This window comes from Pelobates fuscus, chromosome 1 (genome assembly GCF_036172605.1).
Source record: "Pelobates fuscus isolate aPelFus1 chromosome 1, aPelFus1.pri, whole genome shotgun sequence".
Taxonomy (NCBI): Eukaryota; Metazoa; Chordata; class Amphibia; order Anura; family Pelobatidae; genus Pelobates; species Pelobates fuscus.
Window position 1 is genome coordinate 232,828,489 of NC_086317.1, and position 20,256 is coordinate 232,848,744.

At 41.1% G+C, this 20,256-nt stretch overlaps 1 protein-coding gene across 4 annotated transcripts in view; it reads left to right on the plus strand.

Moving 5' to 3' along the window:
* The window catches only part of BCAS3 (BCAS3 microtubule associated cell migration factor), a 1,245,307-nt gene that overhangs the window by 95,956 nt on the left and 1,129,095 nt on the right, over window positions 1-20,256 (plus strand). For all 4 annotated transcript variants that reach the window (XM_063455132.1, XM_063455142.1, XM_063455152.1 and 1 more), the window contains exon 6: window positions 17,790-17,871. In XM_063455132.1, the coding sequence (XP_063311202.1) occupies window positions 17,790-17,871 (82 nt within the window). The remainder of the gene's footprint in view (window positions 1-17,789; window positions 17,872-20,256) is intronic.

Here is a 20,256-nt window from a genome sequence, read left to right on the forward strand (position 1 = left end):
GTCAGAGGGAGGGACAATGGAAAGGCCGCTCACTGACTGACAGGGAGTGAGAGCTGATGCATTCCTGGAGTTGTAGTCCCTGCTAGGGGCTCACTCGCTCCCGGGGGGCGGGTAGAATCCAGCTTGAGCTCAGCAGGAAACTGCAACTTCCAGTCTCCCAGTCCTCGCACAAACAATCTTCTTGGAGGTTGGAGGCAGAGAATAGGCACTAGGCAACACCAGCGGAGCGAGGAAGAGACTTGGTGTGATTGGCTGCATTATAAAACCAGGAAAAGGTGGGCATGGATGGTGAGCTGATTCGGTGGTGCAATGGGCCACTTGACTGGATTTGACCCCCCAGGCCTAAGGCTGCCAGTCCTCCCCTTCCAGTGGCCGTCTGAGGAGTGCTTACTGGGTCACTGCACGCTCTGCATGGAGACACTGAACTTTCCCCATGGCGATGCATTGATTTACTACATCTCTATGAGGAGATCCTGGTTGGTTAGGTCGGCGTTTGGCTCTGCCTCCTGCCTGCCTGCTTGTCTGAGGTCATCAGAATTTACTATCTCAGCTGATCCAATGCTTTTCTATGGGGAGTGGAGCCAGCATTGGCAGACCTGCGTTGCACTGGAAATAAGGTGAGTTTTTTTAGTTCTTTAAAAAAGGTTAAGGTGGGCTAGCATGGTTTTTAACACTAAAGGGTCAGTGATACACATTTGTGTTTCTGACCCTATAGTGTTCTTTTAGGCTAGTAAAAGTGATGTATGGAATAACCACAAACCAGTGGAAGTAAAGAGTGAGAGTTGCAATATATGGGAGGCCTGTTTTTTTTCCCCCCCAAAGAAATTGGTCCTTAAGAGGTTAAGAAGTTACTAAAATCCAAACTTCTGGAATAAAAGGGAATCATGACATGTCACACATGTCATGTGTCCTTAAGGGGTTAAAGGACTTATGGCTACGATAAAGTCTCATGAGACAAGGTAGGGCATTCTGTAAGAATGACTCTTGATAAATCCTGTAGGTGATAATTAGCAGTGTGGGGAGCAACAGAACACAAGCGAAGATTACTTTCAGAGTGACAGGAACAAGAAGGGGGCGTATTTGTAATTTTTAAAATGACATTTTGAGGAGTGGGATTATTGAGGGCTTTGTAAATTAGTGTAATCGGGAAAGGCAATGTAAGGATTTAGTAAAGGGGTGAAGTGTGACTGCGGAGAGTCAGAAAGCTAAGCTTGGCAGTAGCATTTTGTTCCTACGTTGTGGATTGAAGTGGTTCTATGCGAGTGTTTGGAAGTCAGATGAGCAGTAATTACTAGGTAGATTAGAGGGTCCCTTTAAAGGAAAACTATAATGCCAGGAAAGCAAAGTGCAGAAGGGGTTCAAAACACCTTTGATCACTTACCTTGGTCCAGTGCGTTGTCCCTTGGCTGCTCTCCCGCCGACATAAGCTGGTGGGGGGAGACCTAATGCGCATGCCCAGCAATGGGCGCGCTTGCATTAGGATTTCCACATAGGAAGTATTATACAATGCTTTCCTAGGGGATTTGAATGAGGCTGGAAATCCCTCCTGCATGGCGTGAGGACGTCCAGCATCATTTAGGCAACCGAAAGTCCTTCTAGTGGCTGTCTGGTAAAAAGCCACTAGAGGTGGAGTTACCACACAATGCTAATTATTGCAGTTTTAAGAAAACAAAACAAAACAAAACTGCTATAATTAGCTTTGCAGGTTTAAGAGACCTGGGAATATGCAACCCGACTACTTCAATGAGCTGAAGTGGTCTGAGTGCCTATAGTTTCCCTTTAATTATCTGTTTCATCTGACAGTTGCTTTGTGTAATCACCATTGTTTTTGATTTAATGACATCATATGTAGCAGCATGTCTTTAGTTTTTAATGCTCAATATCTGAATGATGTGAAAATTTGGCTAAAACAGGATGGGTCTCCTAAGTATAGCCGATAATATATTTTTGGATTTGTTTCGAGTGTATTTGGAACACATTTGCTATTATAGGAATCTGGGCGAAGTCTCTCCTTTTCTTAATATTTCAATATACTGTTTAAATCATTGGTTGATATTTAGCTTATCTACTTTTTTATACATTGGTTGCTTTAGTGGACTTTTGACATGGGCTGAATTCCCTGAGGTCTGGCATTACATTTCAAAGTGATTTACTATTGGAAAAATAAAACTGTTGTAGTTTATGCTGAATATTCAATTGTATGTAGCAATTCAAATGGCATTTGTGCTCTAAACTGGGAATTGCTGAGATTTGGCAAAGAAATTGCTAGTATTTGACCTGCATTTTTCTGAGCTAGAGAAAGTTGAGTTGGAATTGTTTTTTATATCACTATCTTGGCCTAAATGTAGCAATTGTCATGTTTATTCTCCAGAGTTCCTGGTTTAGTGAATTAATACAGTAGTCTCAACCAGTTTTAACTATGGCCTCAATTTTAATAAGCTTTCCAAATGATGTAATACTGTTAGAAAAACATTCCAAGTCATTTATCTACAGAAGCCACCATTGTAGTCTATGGGAATATTTATACATAAATCATTCGGAAAGTTTTTCTAACCGTGTTGAATTATTTGAAAACAATAGGGCTTAAGACATGTTTATATTGCTATCTACTTACCTTCCAGCCCTCGACACAATGCACTCTTAGCTGCTCCTCCATCAGTTCAGATGAGATCATCAGTATTGATGATCTCAGCCAATCCAATGTTTGCCCATAGGAGGCTTGTGTGCAGTGGCGTACATACCAGGGTCGCAGGGGTCGCGGCTGCGACCGGGCCCGGCCCACCAGGGGGCCCGGCCGCCCCTGCGACCCGGTATGTACCCACAGGGCCAGCCTCTTCTGCTGGGGGGCCCAGGAGCCGGCCACCTCCGGGCCCCCCGAGGCTGGCCCTGCTGTCACCCGGCTGGCGGGCGCGCGAGGGAGCACTGTCCCCTGGGTGCTCCCTCTTCAGCTCCCTCGCGCACCGCACTGAAACCGGAGCCGGAAGATGACGTCATCTTCCGGCTCCGGTATCAGTACGCGGCGCGCGAGGGAGCTGAAGAGGGAGCACCCAGGGGACAGTGCTCCCTCGCGCGCCCGCCATCCGGGTGACCAGCAACACCACTGGACCCCAGGGAATCCCCCCAGCTCTCACACAGGTAAGGAGGCTGGGGGGATTAAATTAAAAAAAAAACAGAAAAAACGTGTGTGTGTGTTTAGTGAGTGTGTTTAGTGAGTGTGTTTAGTGAGTGTGTTTAGTGAGTGTGTTTAGTGAGTGTGTTTAGTGAGTGTGTTTAGTGAGTGTGTTTAGTGAGTGTGTTAGTGAGTGTGTGAGTGTGTGTGTTAGTGAGTGTGTTAGTGTTAGTTTGTGTTAGTGTGTGTGTGTGTTAGTGAGAGAGTGTGTTAGTGAGTGTGTTAGTGTTAATGTGAGTGTGTTAGTGTTAGTGTTAGTGAGTGTGTTAATGTGAGTGTGTTAGTGTTAGTGAGTGTGTTAGTGTTAGTGAGTGTGTTAGTGTTAGTGAGTGTGTTAATGTGAGTGTGTTAGTGAGTGTGAGTGAGTGAGTGGGTGTTAGTGAGTGTGTGTTAGTGAGTGTGTGTTAGTGAGTGTGTGTTAGTGAGTGTGTGTTAGTGTGAGTGATTGTGTTAGTGAGTGTGTTAGTTTTAGAGTGTGTTAGTGTGTGTGTCTGTTACTGAGTATGTTTGTGTGCGTCTGTCACTGAGTGTGTGTCTGTCAGTAAATGTGTGCGTCTGTTCATGAGAGTGTGTGTGTGTGTGTCTAAAGCACTTACCTTTCTCCAGCGCCGGGCTCCCTTGGCGCTGGGGATCTCTCCGTCCCGATCCGCCTCTCAGCTCCGAATGCACATGCGTGGCAAGAGCCACTCGCGCATTCAAACCGCCCATATAGGAAAGCATTACTCAATGCTTTCCTATGGACGTTCAGCGTCTTCTCACTGTGATTTTCACAGTGAGAATCGCAGAAAATCCTCTAGCGGCTGTCAATGAGACAGCCACTAGAGATGGATTAACCCTCAGTGAAACATAGCATAGTGAGTGTGTTAGTGTGAGTGATTGTGTTAGTGAGTGTGTTAGTTTTAGAGTGTGTTAGTGTGTGTGTCTGTTACTGAGTATGTTTGTGCGCGTCTGTCACTGAGTGTGTGTCTGTCAGTAAATGTGTGCGTCTGTTCATGAGAGTGTGTGTGTGTGTGTCTAAAGCACTTACCTTTCTCCAGCGCCGGGCTCCCTTGGCGCTGGGGATCTCTCCGTCCCGATCCGCCTCTCAGCTCCGAATGCACATGCGTGGCAAGAGCCACGCGCGCATTCAAACCGCCCATATAGGAAAGCATTACTCAATGCTTTCCTATGGACGTTCAGCGTCTTCTCACTGTGATTTTCACAGTGAGAATCGCAGAAAATCCTCTAGCGGCTGTCAATGAGACAGCCACTAGAGATGGATTAACCCTCAGTGAAACATAGCAGTTTCTCTGAAACTGCTGTTTTCAGCTGCAGGGTTAAAACTAGAGAGACCTGGCACCCAGACCACTTCATTGAGCTGATTTGATCTGGGTGTCTGTAGTGGTCCTTTAAGTGTATGTGTTTATGCATGCACTGGCGTACATACCGCGGTCGCACGGGTCGCAGCCCTGCGACCAGGTGCCCGCCCGCCATGTGTTGCGGCCCCAGCCCGCGCAGAGTAAGTGGGGGGGGGCGCCACAGATAAGTTTTCGCACCGGGGCCCTATGGGTTGTGTGTACGCCACTGCTTGTGTGCGTGCACTGAAAAAACGTGCTGTGTCAATCAAATGTTGCTCTAAGAGCAGCACTTGATCTATAACCAATTTTTACTCCTTATAGCAGAAGAAGCATCTCTAGTAGCTGTTAAACGTGCAATATAAACATTGCCATTACTAGGAAATGGTAGTGTTTGATATTGCAGACTTCAAAAGACAAGGGCACTTCTTAGTGACGACGCTGTCTGGGTGCCTTTTAGTGTCCTTTTAAATCAAGGCCTATATGTTATTGTGAGTATATTGAGTCACAAAGGCCACAGTTACACAACAAGAAATACAACTAGTAGAAAAAAAAAAAAAAGAGAGAAAAAAAAAACGTTTTAACGGCATATTTACAATTAAATAGGATGCTATTTGTGCTTGTTCTTGTAAAATTCTTAATCTGCTCTGTATTAAGTGAAAGAGACAGGGTCTCTTTCAATTGGACATTGTTAGCAGTACTTCCCATTGTTCCTAAATGAGCAAAGCGGTTTTGAACTTTTGCTAACATCTGAACCAAGGAGACAAACTGAATTGCAGGAGCCGTCGGCTTCATAAATCTTTATAGAGGAATATCAGCCAAAGAATGTTTATACTCCACTTTGCCAAAATGTCACCCAGTGAACTGACACACAGTAGATGTATGCTTATTTTTTCTCTGTCCAGTGACTCTTTTTCACTTAACTGCTTTATGCTTGTAACTTTCGTTTTGGTCTTTATAACTCATAGAGATGAACAGGTGAAACTTTACCCAATAAATATGTTTATTTTGAACTCCTTAAAATAATAAAATTAAATATCACTCTAATATATTCTAAATGCTTATGAACCATCAAGTATTTAAGACTGAAGTATGCAATGCTTTTGATCAACTTGAGAACAATCATTGTTGTACCAGGTACTGCCTTTCACTTGTGAAGATTACTCTCACTTTGAGCAGTTTGTGTTAATCTTGGGAAGGAGCCTAAGATTTATTAAAGTCAGACTGGATCATAATTTGACAGGCCGAGCAGGATGGGAATCACAGCATAGCTAGAGGAAAGAAACCTCACTAAGAACTTTTTATATATAGTATGATTTTTAGTTACATTTTTTTGATCTATAATTTATGAGTTTTTATAAAAATGTGAATTAAAAAAATGAAGTCCTCCTACTCTATTTAGCACACGTCTGCACACCCTGTATTTTGTGTATGTGAAGATGCTCAAACATCATAGTTGCAGTACACTTGTTGGCACACAATGGGATACACTAAAATAAAGTTCAGATGATGTGCCTGCCCATAAAGCGGGTACATTATCCTGGCATGGATGTGTGCCAGGGTAACCAGCTGCTCCATATGCTAAATGTTACTTAAAGCGTCTCTGTCCTTTTCCAAAAAGGTTTTGAAATTTTATTGAAATTTCAGTGCAGTCAAAAGATAAATTAACCTCTTTGTGTCGATAGGGTGTGCTATGCCATCCTCCAAAAGGGAAGGTTCAAGTCCATTCGGACAGCATAGCACTCCCTAACGATCGGGCCCTCCTCTCCGGCCTGTGTACTTACCCTCTATGCCGATTGGCTGGATTGACTGCAGTGGGACTGTCTGGGTTATCACGTAGGTTCCCCGATTTAAATCAGTCATGTGATAGTGGTGACACCGCGATCACATGAGTCACATTGGCTGGATTGGCAGCAGGGGAACTGCCTAGGTTGTCAGGCAGGTCCCCAAACATATAATTAATAACATATGATAATTATATATAAATAATTTATAAATACACTTAGAATTAAATTTCTATATTATTTATTTTTTAATTCCAAGTGTATTTATATATTATTAATATATAGATATTTTATTATAAATTGGGGGATCTGCCTGACAACCCAGTCAGAAATTCCAGAGAATTTAATTTGCAAGCCCTATATTTGACCCTGTAACTTTCCAAAATCCAATAATACCTGTACAGGAGGGGCACCTTTGTTCTCGTGAGACAGTCTGAAAACAAATATGACTGTTTTAGAGCAGTAACACATATAATGACGATGATATCATCGGTGAAAGTGCAGTTTTTGTTGCAAGTATTAATGTAAAAATTGAAATGGTAAAACCCAATTTTGACCCTGTAACTTTCCAAAACACCATGAAACCTGTACATCGGGGGCATTGTTGTACTCGTGGGACATCACAGCATACAAATATGTGTGGTTTATTGCAGTAAAAGCTAACAGTATAATTACATTCACTGTTAAAATGCCATGCAGAACTTGGAAAATAGCCAATAGCCAATAACCAACAGCCGATACGAAAAGATGGCCAGACGAACGCAGCCTCACGCAAGAACCCTGGCGCAAGCCGTGGACAACCTGGGACAATAAACGCATTATGCCGAACACCCAATGAAAACACCAATCAAATACAGCCGAAACGAGACCCCCCCCCTTATCTCACTACGACCAAGGACATATGAACATGCCCTCCACAAAGAACCAACTACTGGAATTAGACAAATGGGCCAGTGTAGGCCTACCCAACCCTCTAGCATGCACTGACACATGGGTACTGTAGATGGGTGCACATTGGCACTGTAACACAAGACACCATCAGCAAGATGAGGAACCACATCCCCTCTCCCCCCCCCCCTTTGTTCCCCCCCCAATTAAAATACTCCACGTGCACCTCAAGTATCCAATCAACATCACCCCAGCATACATGCTATCACTAAGAAATTCTGGGAACGTGTAAATTGCTATACCCCTTACATAAAAGTCTTAAACCCATCTGCTAAACTTGGGGTATAAAACTTGTCTCTGGAATATTCTGGATCAATGTGTGAACTATCTCCCCCCCATAACCCTCCCCATCCCTTCTGTACCCTGAAAATAAACAATAAAAATTTTCAAGTAAAAAATGGTAGGATACAAACTAAAACCTTTTTTAAAAAGGTATGTGTAAACACTGCAATAGATCGATCTAGCTACCATTACAAACCCTGGCTTGAGAGTGCCGCAACAAATCAATTTCGCCTCCGTAGAAATTGCTCCCAACGTAGTGATTTTAACGAACAAGCTGAATTTTTAAAAACTAAACTTATTGAGAAAAATTATTCAGAAACCAATCTTAATGATACAGTAGATAAAATCAAATATAGAGAAAGGAACAATCTTTTAGTATACAAAACCAAACACAACGAACCAATGCCCCTTCCTATTATTTTCAATTTTAATAATAAAAGTAATAAGCTAAAACAAATCGTGAGAAAGCACTGGCACGTATTAAAACAAGATGAGATCCTTAACCAAATTACACCAGAATATCCAAATATAGTTTTTAGAGGAGCCCCTAATTTTAAATCAATTTTAACAAAAAAATTTACTAGGGAAATCGCCAAGGTTTTTATAAATGTAAACATTGTATAGTCTGTAAAACAACTGACAATTCCAGTCCCTCAAAAGTCACTCATTTTATCTCTAATATGACAAAAAAGGTTTACAATATTAAAGATTTTATTGGGTGTAATACTAAAAATGTTATATATCTGCTTGAATGCCTGTGTGGCCTCCAGTATGTTGGAATGACCACAAGGTGCTTAAAAATTAGATTAAGTCAACATTGCAGAATTATCAAAAAAGGATACTTGAATCATTCAGTATCCAAACATTTTATTTAGCACAACAAAGATCCGAAACTATTAAAATGTATTGGTATAAACAAATGTATTACACCTTGGAGAGGTGGAGATATTAAGAATATTCTCGGAAAAACTGAAATAGAATGGGTATATAATTTACAGACTCTTATACCCCATGGTCTTAATGCAGACTTTTATCTGTTTAATTTCCTGTAATTTTTATGCTTACTGTACTTGTCACCTCTTTTCATGTGATATTATGCTTATTTTACCAATATTATGTCACTCCTTTTACTGTTAACACTGTGTTCTTATTTATGTATTTATTCTATTTACATTTACCACATGTAGCCCTTATCCATTAGGGCTCTTTGTCCATTTATTTTTATCCCATATCTTTGTTTTTTGTATTACTTGGCCCATATGAGTTTTATCATTATACTCATTATGTATCTTTTATATTAATGCTTATTATTGCCCTTTTCTACTATTCCTGTATTTTAGCAATACTTGATATGGCTGCCCAGCACTCCTTGCCTCTTTTCTATGTATGCTTATATATTTATTATTGCCCTTTATTACTTTCTATGTATTTTAGCCATACTAAATATGGCTGCTTAGCACTTCGTGCTTTTTTTTCTTTTGGCTTTTCATGTTTGTAACTAACGACCGCACTAGGCATGCCCACATATCACCGCCTACCACCTTAGATAGGCCGCTTAAGCCACGCCTACTATCAGGGTGACGCCCATCAAAACGGCGGACGTGCAGTCACTTCCTCCCAGCTCTGTGATGTAATCACAGGGGGCCCGGTCGCGCTGTTAAAGCGCCCAGCGTTGACCGGGCCCCCTCACAATCCACATCCACCAGGTGGCCCTGACAGCATGGGCCACCCGATGGGCCCCTTGGACGGCGGCCCCTGGCGGTTTGCTGTCCGGGCCTGGGCCGCAGATGGTGATGGCGGTACCCGCCCACCCAATCTCTCCAAATGAGGAAATCCCCACCGCCCACCTGGAATCCTGAAACGCCCTCTAGTGGGCGGTAGGGACCAGGTTGACGACCGATGCATTATACAGACAACCTGTTTAGCTTCAATATCAGCAAAAGTTGCTTGTACCATGATCGGTATATATTTTTTATAAAAAGTTTTTTAAATAATTAGACAAATGTGGAGTGTTTTAATCTCCTTAATTATTGTATTTTATTTTTTGGATACATTCTTAAGCATGTTTCTTTATTCAGATGCTTGTATCTTCCACCTGGGAATATAACTGCTGGCAGATGGTGCTATTGTTTCATTCATATGAGAAATAATAACAGGCTAGCACTTAGGATAAATCCAAGTGAACAAATTATCTGCAGCCAGTGATGATAAAGAACGCATTATGCTTAAAGTGTAATGACTACATAGCAGGATCAAGATTAAATGAGGGGAATGCTTTTGGTATTTACACATGGCAATCCTGAAATAATTGTCCATTAGTAATGATATGATTGCAAAATGTACCCTAGGTTTGAAATGACTATTCAAGGTAATTTTAGGTGCATATCCACGTAGTCTCTGTTGCAGAGAACGATATATATGCAGTTTGGATAAAGCATTCGTTTATACGTGGGCCGTTCACATTGTTTGTATTCTATGTTACCAGTATATGGATTTTATCAGTATTTTGTATATAGTGTATAGTACTCTATTACAGGGCTTGACAAATTTGTTTGGAATCTAGGAGCCAGCTAAAAGAGTTAGGAGCCAGTAATTTTCACAGAGAAAATGCAATTCTTTAAGGGACAGTATAGTCACCAGAACCACTACAGCTTGATGTAGTTGTGGTGTCTAAAGCCTGTCTCTTCAGGCTTTTCAGTGTAAACACTAACTTTTCAACAAAAAGGCAATGAAGGCAGTGTTTACATTGCTGCTTAGTACCACCTCTAGTGACAGTAACTCAGACAGCCATGAGTCCTGGGTCACTGCTGCACCATGTTCAGCACCCACGTTCAATGTCTCCAAGCTCTGCATGGAGGCGCTGAATGTTTCTCATAGAGATTCATTAATTTAATGCATCCCTATGAGGAGATGCGGACTGGCACATTTGCTGCGCATGCACAAAATCCTCCTGATGCTTTCTTAAGGAAAAGCGTTGGTGTATCTGAGATCATAAAGATTGATAATCTCAGCCATGGAGGTGGGACCAGCTGTGGAGAAAGTGGCACGGCAAGGGAAAAAAGGTGAGTAAAAACACCTTCATCATGCGATTGCAGGGGGCAGGTACCTAAATGCGCACACGCACACACTCTGACAGGCTCACATACACACCCACGCTGATAACAGGCTCACTCACACACTGACACGCTCAAATACACACACACACACACACACACACTCTGACAGGCTCATACACACTTACATTTTTGTTTTAATTGAACCCCACTCAGCCTCCATACCTTTGGGAGGCTGAGTGGAAGCAGGTACCTTAATGCGCGCAAACACACGCTGACAGGCTCTCAATAGGCTTGCACACACAAACTCTGACTGGATCTCACACACACTCAGTCTGACACACACACACTGACAGGCTCACTTACACTCACACACTTTGACAGGAGCACACACACACTCTTACAATTTTGTTTTAATTAAACCGCACTCAGCCTCCCTACCTTTGTGAGAGCTGAGTGGGTCTTTCCCTGGGGTCCAGTGGGGAGGCAGTCTTTCTGCGGAATGACAACATATTCCGGCTCCCGGCATCATTAGACAGTGCGAGGGAGCAGAGAGGAGCTACAGGCAGAGTACTGCTCCCTCGTACGTTGCCAACAATGCTCCCGTGGACGGCCGCCTCCATGCTGCTTCAGCTGCCCGACTCCTTCCTCTTCATTGCAGCGGCTCCATGCTGCCTCAGCCGGCCGCATCCATGCTCATCAGGCTCGAATATTCCCTGCGACGGCGCCTTCAAAGCTCCGGTGGCCACATTAACTAAATAGCTGGCAAATCCAAGGCGCCAGGGCAAAATTTCTAGTCGACTTGGCGCCCGGGATTTGTCGAACCCTGCTCTATTTTATATTGTCTTTTGCATAAAATGTTATACAAAAATGTAGCATATCTTTCTGACAGCCACTAAGGGTCACTTCTGCTGTGAGAACTGAGTCTGACTCTGCTCTCACATGCCATCTCTGATACTTTTCATAGATTGCATTTGGTTGGAGGAGTGTGATACTTGCTGCACATTCACTTTTTGTCTCAGAGAAAAGCCAGTGTTTCCTGCATAGGAATACCTCTAGTGGCAGTCACAAGAGGTTCTTCCTGGGTCAGTGCTGCACAGTGTGCAGTATTGACGTTCAGCATCTCCATGCTTTGCATTAAGATGCTGAACACTCCTTATAGAGATGCATTTATTCACTGCATCTCTAGGAGGAGATGCTGATTGGTGCAGTGCAGCATTTTGCCGCGCACGTGCAATAAACTCCTAATGCTTTTCTATGGAAAAGCATTAGATTGGCTGAGATTGTCAATGTTAATGATCTCAACCTAGGAGGCCAAGTGGGGCGGGTCAGCCTGTGATGAGATCGGCACAGTGCTGGAAATAAGGTGAGTAAAATCACCCTTTTAACAGGAGGGAGTGGGGAACTAAAACTTAAAAAGCTGTTTTAAAACTATATTTCCAGAGTACATATTTGTATTCCTGACGCTATGTAAATATAACTGTCAAGGTCAGAGCAAACAGATATCTAACTTAATAGTGGGTAAATTCGCTGGATAACTGTAACATTTTATCCTAAATGCTTCCTCTTTCTTTTGTTGTTGCAATAAGAGTAGGAAATAGACTAACTAAAATCATGTTCCTTCACCTGCTGTCAATTTTTATGTATATGTACTTATCAGTAAGCCCACTTCTTACCTCCCATCAAGATTGCTTTTTTTGTGTGTTTGCCTTGAGAAATATTGAAATGATAATTTGCCATGTTTTTTATTCTATTAAGTGCAGTTGTTCTTCACCAAAATTGCTCTTTAGTATGCTGGTTTCTGATAAAGAGATGTATATTAAAATGGTATTTACCGGACGACCAAAAGACAATTTTTAAAGCCTTTGTTTCTTTTCACTTACTCATTGATTTAATATTAAAGAAAGTAATTTCAGTAAATGGGCAATTATAATCTTTTTTTTTTATTATTCTAATAACTTTAGTACCTTACATAACTGTTAACTACATTAAATTTTATTATTTTTCTTATACTTACATAATTTATTCTATTGAATTTTCCATCTGCTATGTAGTGTAGATTGTTTGTTTTTAAACATATACTGTACGGTGTGCCTTCTATTGGCTCCCTGTTCAACAGGATAAATAAAACAAACAAGAGGCTGCGCAAAAAGTTGCGGAGTGCACACCAAGGTGCTACTGGTATTTATTTGAAGGACAGAATATCACAAACGTTTCGGGTATTCCCTTTCTCAATGCACGATGTCCCTCCCACCTTACAACACACTCACCCTTATATACATGAAAAAAAACTGTGATTAAGTACAAAGCCACCCCCCTCTCCGTGATTACTGAATGATTGGAGTCCTTCTGGGATTTGGTCACCATCTTGCCATGTTTCCCAGCATGCCATGGGCGTCACGTTGCTATGCAACAATAAACACAAGTAAAGAAAAGGCTCTACACCGATTTCTTGACTGCCTTGGAGATCATAAAGCATCAAACTAGGGCAAATCAATTGAGAACAGATAAAGATTCCTCAATAGGAGCAAATAGAAAAGCTTAAAACATCATATAAACATTAAAATTGGTGTAAGCCCTATTATAATGCAATAAGGAATTAGTTCAAAATATAATCAAGTACATAATATAATAAAGTAAAATACTGGGAAAGAAAAAAAACATCACAACTAGGCATCAGAAGGAATCCAAATAAACAGTGCACAAAAATAGTAACAATATACAGAAAATATATGCAAAAAGTATATAGAGAAAGTCTATCCCTACCCAGAGTGGAAATAAGTAGGGCCTAAGCAAAGAACCCCCCACAAAGTAGTGGGGAATAGATTGAGCTCATCTGGTAGAAAGAAAAAGACTGATGTTAACACAGGACATTTATAGAGACAGGAGCACTGTAACATGCTCCACAAAAAAGAACTAAGTAGACCATAGGGAGAAACCTAAGGTAAACATTAGAGGGTGAATCTACTTGCAAGACTCGCCATCTGGTGGGTGCAAAAAGTAACACCTACAGGAACCAGTGCCATTCAAGCTTGCACTGGTTCAGCTCATTGAGACCATGAAGGACAGTGGCCCAGTAGTTATGGCCCAGTAGTTATACCACCCAGTAGTAGTGGCCCAGATCCAGTAGTTATGTCCAAAATGCTTCCTTTTGAAGAAGAATCTTTTCCCTATTGCCTCCTCCCACTAGAAGGAGTACCCTTTTAAGGACCTGGTACCTGAGTTGAGACAAGTTGTCTCATTTCCCTGAAGTGTCGAGCTACAGGGGTGTCTGCTTTAGGACTACGGATAGTGGTTTTGTGTTGTGAGATGCGGTCTTTTAATGCATGTATGGTGTTGCCCACATAACCTAAACCACATGGGCATTTAAGAAAATAAACAATGAAGTCAGTCTGACAGGTGAAGAAACCTCTGAATTTTATTTATTTGTTTACCGGGTGTGTGCGGCATTCCTGTCACACAGGAATGCCTGGCAGGAAGTAAGGATGATGTCAATGGAAGTATTTACAGATTGAAATGCAGAAGTTTCAGGAACAGAAAGTAGAGATTTCTCAGGGATATTGGTTATATTGATTACCGTGATCTGGGTACCTTTTTGCGTCATGGAATGTGGCTAGGCTAGACTGCAACCTTGGTGGATTCCAGGCTGTGTTGCCGGGATGACAGGACGGGTACAGTTTGAGGCAGAGGTGGGCGAGTAGGGCAGAGGGAGATAAAGTGCCCTCTTTCTCCACAGTAGAAACTTAGGCGACAATCTAGTACGGATGAAGCCGATCTCCATAGGTTCCTCTTTATCCACTGGAGTCTCCCTCAGGACCGGATCATAAAGAGGCAACACGGAGTCTTGGCGTTGGTACAGGGTCTCCCTATTCCTAAGAACCTGGAATCTTCTGGGACATGGACTCATAGTGGTCTTGCACTGCAAGTCCATTGCAGTCATGAATGACCCCCAGCTGTCAAGGGCAGGACCAGCATCATCTGGTGTGCTCATGTCTTGATTCATCCAGACAGCAGGTTGATAGCTGCACGGACCATGATAAAGTCACTGGCATATGTCTGAGGCTTTAAGGCAAATACAATTTCACAATCCACCTTAAAACACTGGAAGGATGTACGGCTACCGTCGAATCTCTCAGTCATAACAACGTATGGCTCAAAATATGCAGGTTCCGGGGCTGGCATACTGTGCCTTTAAGAATCTGAACTTCTCGCTGCAGCTCTGAAACGGTCTGGGCCAGCCTGGATACTTGCTGGGTAAGCAATTTGAACATCTCTGTGGACTCCATGATGGTCAGTTCAATCTGTCATGGCTTACCTTAGTTGGGAGTCCAGTAGGCAGAGATATATGCTCACCCTTGCAATTAAACACAGGCCAAGGTGGTGAGGTAAGAATTAACCTGGCCTTTGAGTCTGTGCATGGGGGCTGTGCAGGGTATTGCTCCAAGTCGTAGTACAGGTAAGGACACAAGCAGGAGAATTGTTGAGGGTAAGCAAAAAGTCAGAGGGTGCCAGAAGTCAGGATAAATGAGGGTATGCCAAAGTCAGAGGATGCCAGAAGTCAGAATACACGATAAGAAAGTCAAGGTCAGGAGCCAACAGGAGAGCACTGGATCACAAATACAAATACAGGAACCAGAGTCAATTAACTAAATTGTGGCAGGAATGTAGGCTTGGGATGTATAAGGCCCTCAGGTTCAAATCCCCTGTTGGGCACTTCTGGGGCGACCACGTCTGGAAGTCACGGTGAGGGTCCTCCTTGATAATGCACTGCAATGATTGCAGGAAACTTGATAACTCAGTACAGTCTTGGCAATTAGTACTCATATTGCAATAAGTGTTCTCTCTATACTGACTAACAGGGAGCCAATGTAAGAGCTTATACTACTGACTGACAGGGAGCCAAGATGAAGGCACTCAGTTTCAGGATAGAGTTAAATACAGAGGTGTTTCCCTCCTGGCTTTCCTGATAACCCTATTCTCTCCACAGCTGTAGCCCTATGATCCCTACTCATTCTCTTGCCCGCTCCCTAATATTTCTTACTTATTATCCATCTCCAGTTTCTCTGCTCCTTCACTCTCTCTTCACTCTTTATTGTCTCTTTACCCACTTCACATGTTCTTTTCCCATTTCTGTCTCAAATTCAGAATCCCCCAATGTTGCTCTCAGATGGTCTCTTTGGACCTGCATCTCTTTTTGCTCACTTGTTGTCTGCAGGTGTTGGATGTAAAGCTCCTTATGGTTCCTTAAACAAATTAATGCTGTGGGCAGTTAGAAATGGAGAACGAAATATGGGAACAAGACAGAGTTTCATATTTGTCCTGTAGTCACTCAATCACTGTAGGCACCTTTAACCTTACATTCAATACTGAATGTGTCCCCCTTTAAAAATGTGAAATTCAGGAGGTGTGTTGTCCCAGGAAATATATAATGAGCCCTGCAGATGAATAATCCCTTAGAACAGCAGAAAAGATGAAGCCCAGTGTGATCTTTCCCACCACAAATCTTGGCCATGTAATTATTCCGAAAGATGCTGTATGTGTCATAACCTAAGAAAACCTTTTACCTTCCGAGGTGAACATTCAGGAATGTGGTTCCTGTGTGCTTCATAATACTGCCTACTTTTAACAACTGTTTTTGTGTTCAAGAGATCTCAATGGTATTTTTTTTTAATATAGAGATCATTGAAAATAGATTCAAGACACATTTTCCTATATGAATGTTTTTCCTGGCATTTGGCCTAGAATAAGGTTACAATAGTATGACAGAACATATGTCAACATGTCATGATTCCCAGAGTATTACCATAATAACCAGTTAGGAAGTTTCAAAAGTAACAAAAGCAAATACTTTCTTTTATATAAATACTGTAATAAAATCAGTTTCCAAGCTTACATTACAGAGAACCACTGAAGCTAGTGTGCCTATACCTCAATATCCATGAATGGTGAACAGCAAACATAGCGAAATGTTTTTCAACTGCTTTGACATTTAGTTTCTTAATACTGGATGCACAATAGAGCAGTAAATACACAGAATATGTATATTAACCCCTTAAGGACACAGTTTCAGAAATAAAAGGGAATCATGACGGAATATTACCGACATGTGTCCTTAAGGGGTTAATTTTCCATACGAAATCATTACCATGGTTTTCACATACCATGGTTAGAAATCTACAGTCATAATTAAACAGAACCTCCTCCCTCCCCCCCACCCCCCACTTTTTTACAAACATTGCTGCCATTTATTTATTCCGCTTAGACCAATGAGCGTGAGAAATATTGTATTCGAGGAACGTATCGATTGTCGTGTATGTGCTTTAGGTCACAGAATACTTATAAATGAGAAGGGATGGATTGGACTTGAAATAATCATGGCTGCAGAGAGCACCACTAATGTTTTGAAACGGTCTAGAGCAGTGGTCCCTAACCCAGTCCTCATGGACCACCAACAGTCCAGGATTTATGCATTTCCTTGTTTTATTCCAATGGAGATACTGACAAAAACCTGGACTGTTGGTGGCCCATGAGGACTGTGTTGGATAACATTGGTCTAGACTCTAGAGGATGAAAATAATCTTTTGCATGACCTCTGGAAGATCTGAAATTGTAGCACTATTTGCTGGTTTATATTATTTATGGAAATAGTGCAAACAACAATTTTTGTTTACTGTCTATCTCACCAAGAGAAATATAGGGCAAGAGACTCAAGTACACAGGGAAGAAAGACTAAAACACACAGTGGATTTCTGTCATGTAAAAAATGGGCATGGTGCCATACATGGTGAACTGGGTTCTAGGACACTGGCAAATGATCATTCCCCTGTATAAGAAAGTTTATCAAGTACAATTTAAATATTAAAGCTTTATTTAATCAAACCAAATTAAAATACTATATATTTAAAATACTATATATTGATACAACTCATGCAACCTTCTTAGGGCAACAATTAGTTTAGTTTGTATCCACAAATCTTCTTTATGTATTTAGTTTTTTGGATTTTGTTGCAGTACCCAATCGTAGTCCTGCTTTAATGTAATTTGTCTAATCACACATGAAGTGTAAAAATATGAATGTTAAATTTGTCTATACGCAAAACAAGGGCAATATTAAAATTTCTGGCAATTTAAATACTAATTCTAATAGTTTATTCCTCCTCCCTTCCTTTTTACCATATATATATATCAGAAGTTTTCACAATTGTTTTTATGTTTACAGGCCAGTGGAGAAGCTCAGGAATTGTTCTCAGTCCGGCATGGTCCTGTTAGATGTGCACGAATTTTACCATCTCCCCAGATTGGTAAGTGTTAGAACCTTTACTACATCATATATAAAAAAATAAAAACAATAATGTGGCTCTGTCACTTCTGTCTCCTCAGCCATCATAGCCTGTCTTAGGGTTCCCCTAGCCTTCCTAACCTGCCCAATGCACGTTGAGGACCCCAGCCCAACTGCTGCTTACCGTTTATTTTACTTGCGTCATGCCAGTCCTGCAGGATCTTCATTAACGGCGCCACCATCTTGGTAAATCCATTATGGTGCTCGTGGGAAGTCTTTCTATGCCATCCCAAGCACATGTGCATGAAATCATTCGCATGTCCTGTTAGTCGGGATTTTGCGAGTGTCACGCTGGATGGAGGTGAGTAAGAAATGGCAACCAATGACAAAGTTGCGAAATTATGTGAAGCTTGATTAGAGCACCACTTTTGTTAATTTTGTCACCTGCAGTTTCTACCTATGGAAAATTAGTCCCTACTTTTTTCCATGTTTCACTCAATCTATTCCCCACTACTTTGTGGGGGGTTCTTTGCTTAGGCCCTACTTATTTCCACTCTGGGTAGGGATAGACTTTCTCTATATACTTTTTGCGAATATTTTCTGTATATTGTTACTATTTTTGTGCACTGTTTAAAGCTAAGTTTAAAAAAACCCCCCAAAAAACTAGGCTATTGTGTATTACAATAAAAAGACAGAAAAGAGCCTCTTTAATTATATTATTTGGAAAAGTTAGATTTTTAAGTAAAATTAGGTCTACATTCCAAATAGAAGTTTTGTTAACAAATTCACTGTTTAATAAGAGTTACATGAGGATATGAATGTGCGATAGAGCGGTGACTGGGAGAGTAAATGATAGGCCAGTTTGGTACTTGGTATCTGAGTACATGGTTTCTTATGAGTGTCCTGGTAACTCACTTTAGGGTGCTCTATCTCACGATCTGCTTGCCCAATCATTCTTTAATGTGGGTGCAAACTCGAAACGTGGGGGAAACTTGAAGCTTTAACTTCTCAATCCTCACTGTAGCGTTTCTAAAGATTGGCTATTTCTTCTGCATACTTTTCCAGTGGTCTTATCTTAGACAAATTATACTAGAAAAGGTAGTGACCAAAGAAGGTCTCTATTTTGTTTGACGTGCTAGTAACATTGGGAACTTTTTAGAAAAAAATGTATATGTGATATTTTTCCAATTTCTTTCTATGAATCAACTATTGTTGGTGTTCTAGTTTGTGATGTATTTAATTGTACTTTTCATGCTGTAATGCCTACAGGCTTTGTGGAAATTATTTGGTGGTCCACCATATCAGAATGTTTAAAAAGTGCATTTTTTGCATATTCTGGTTTTATTCTATCAAACACAAATTAAAGTAATATTTGTGGATATGTTTTGTGTCACAGTTGAAGCTGCGGATGAAAAAGTGTGTAAAAAAATGTTTACATTTATTTTTCCATTATTTTCAGTTCAAACATTATATGTAAAGCTAGGTAGGGACTTTTTCTTATGCTTAATGGTGTGTTAGACAGAATCCGCACAGGTGTAGAAAAGTCCCAGATGGGTAAAAGTCATGGCTAATAACAAGGGCATCTTCTCACCCAGTGTGTTCTAGAATGTAGCTATGAACTTTTACCTGTAGACTGTGGAAGTAGATGGGGGTTTGCTATTTACAGTCCCTCTGCAGAGATAAAGAAATACAGAGGGATATAATGAAGATTTGGCAGATAAATTCATTTTTCTGCAGGGTGAAAATGTTCACTTGAGCAAAGTGAAAATACAATGCAAAGCAAATATAAACTTCTTGTTGAGATGGACATAGCAATTCTGATTCAAAATATTTCTGTGACCAATAATGATCCTCCAATTGTTACCAAATTGAGGAACATTGAATACAAAAGAAAACTGCTATTTTCTTTCAGCTGATCTATCTCACAATCTGTAGAAAATTAGAAACATTCCTTGCTTTGCTGCTCACTTCATTTGCCTGCTTACATTTATGTGTCAAAGCTAGTCTGTTCTTAGGAGTGCTTTAGATCTCTGTATAATATCTAGACAAAACACTTTTTGGATGTGATCTCCACAAAAGTTTAATTGCTTTTTTCCCCCTGCTAAATCCTGCTGCTTTGCAGATGGTGATAAGTTAGAAATGTATTACCCCCATTTTACAATAATCTTCTGTGTAATTAGAGCTCTTGATTATGTCTTTTGTTCCTTAACAGAGTATAAATTGAGACATGTGTGCTTAGCACAATAATATGTTTCTGGCACAATGCAGTAGGTGAAGGGTGAACCAATTAAAATATAATGTACTGAATTGTGTACTGGTGACATCTCAACCTTTTACTATGTATTTTCCAACCCTTGCAGCTACTTTTGCATTGAAACTACACCTGGTTGTAATTTAGGAGGGTGTT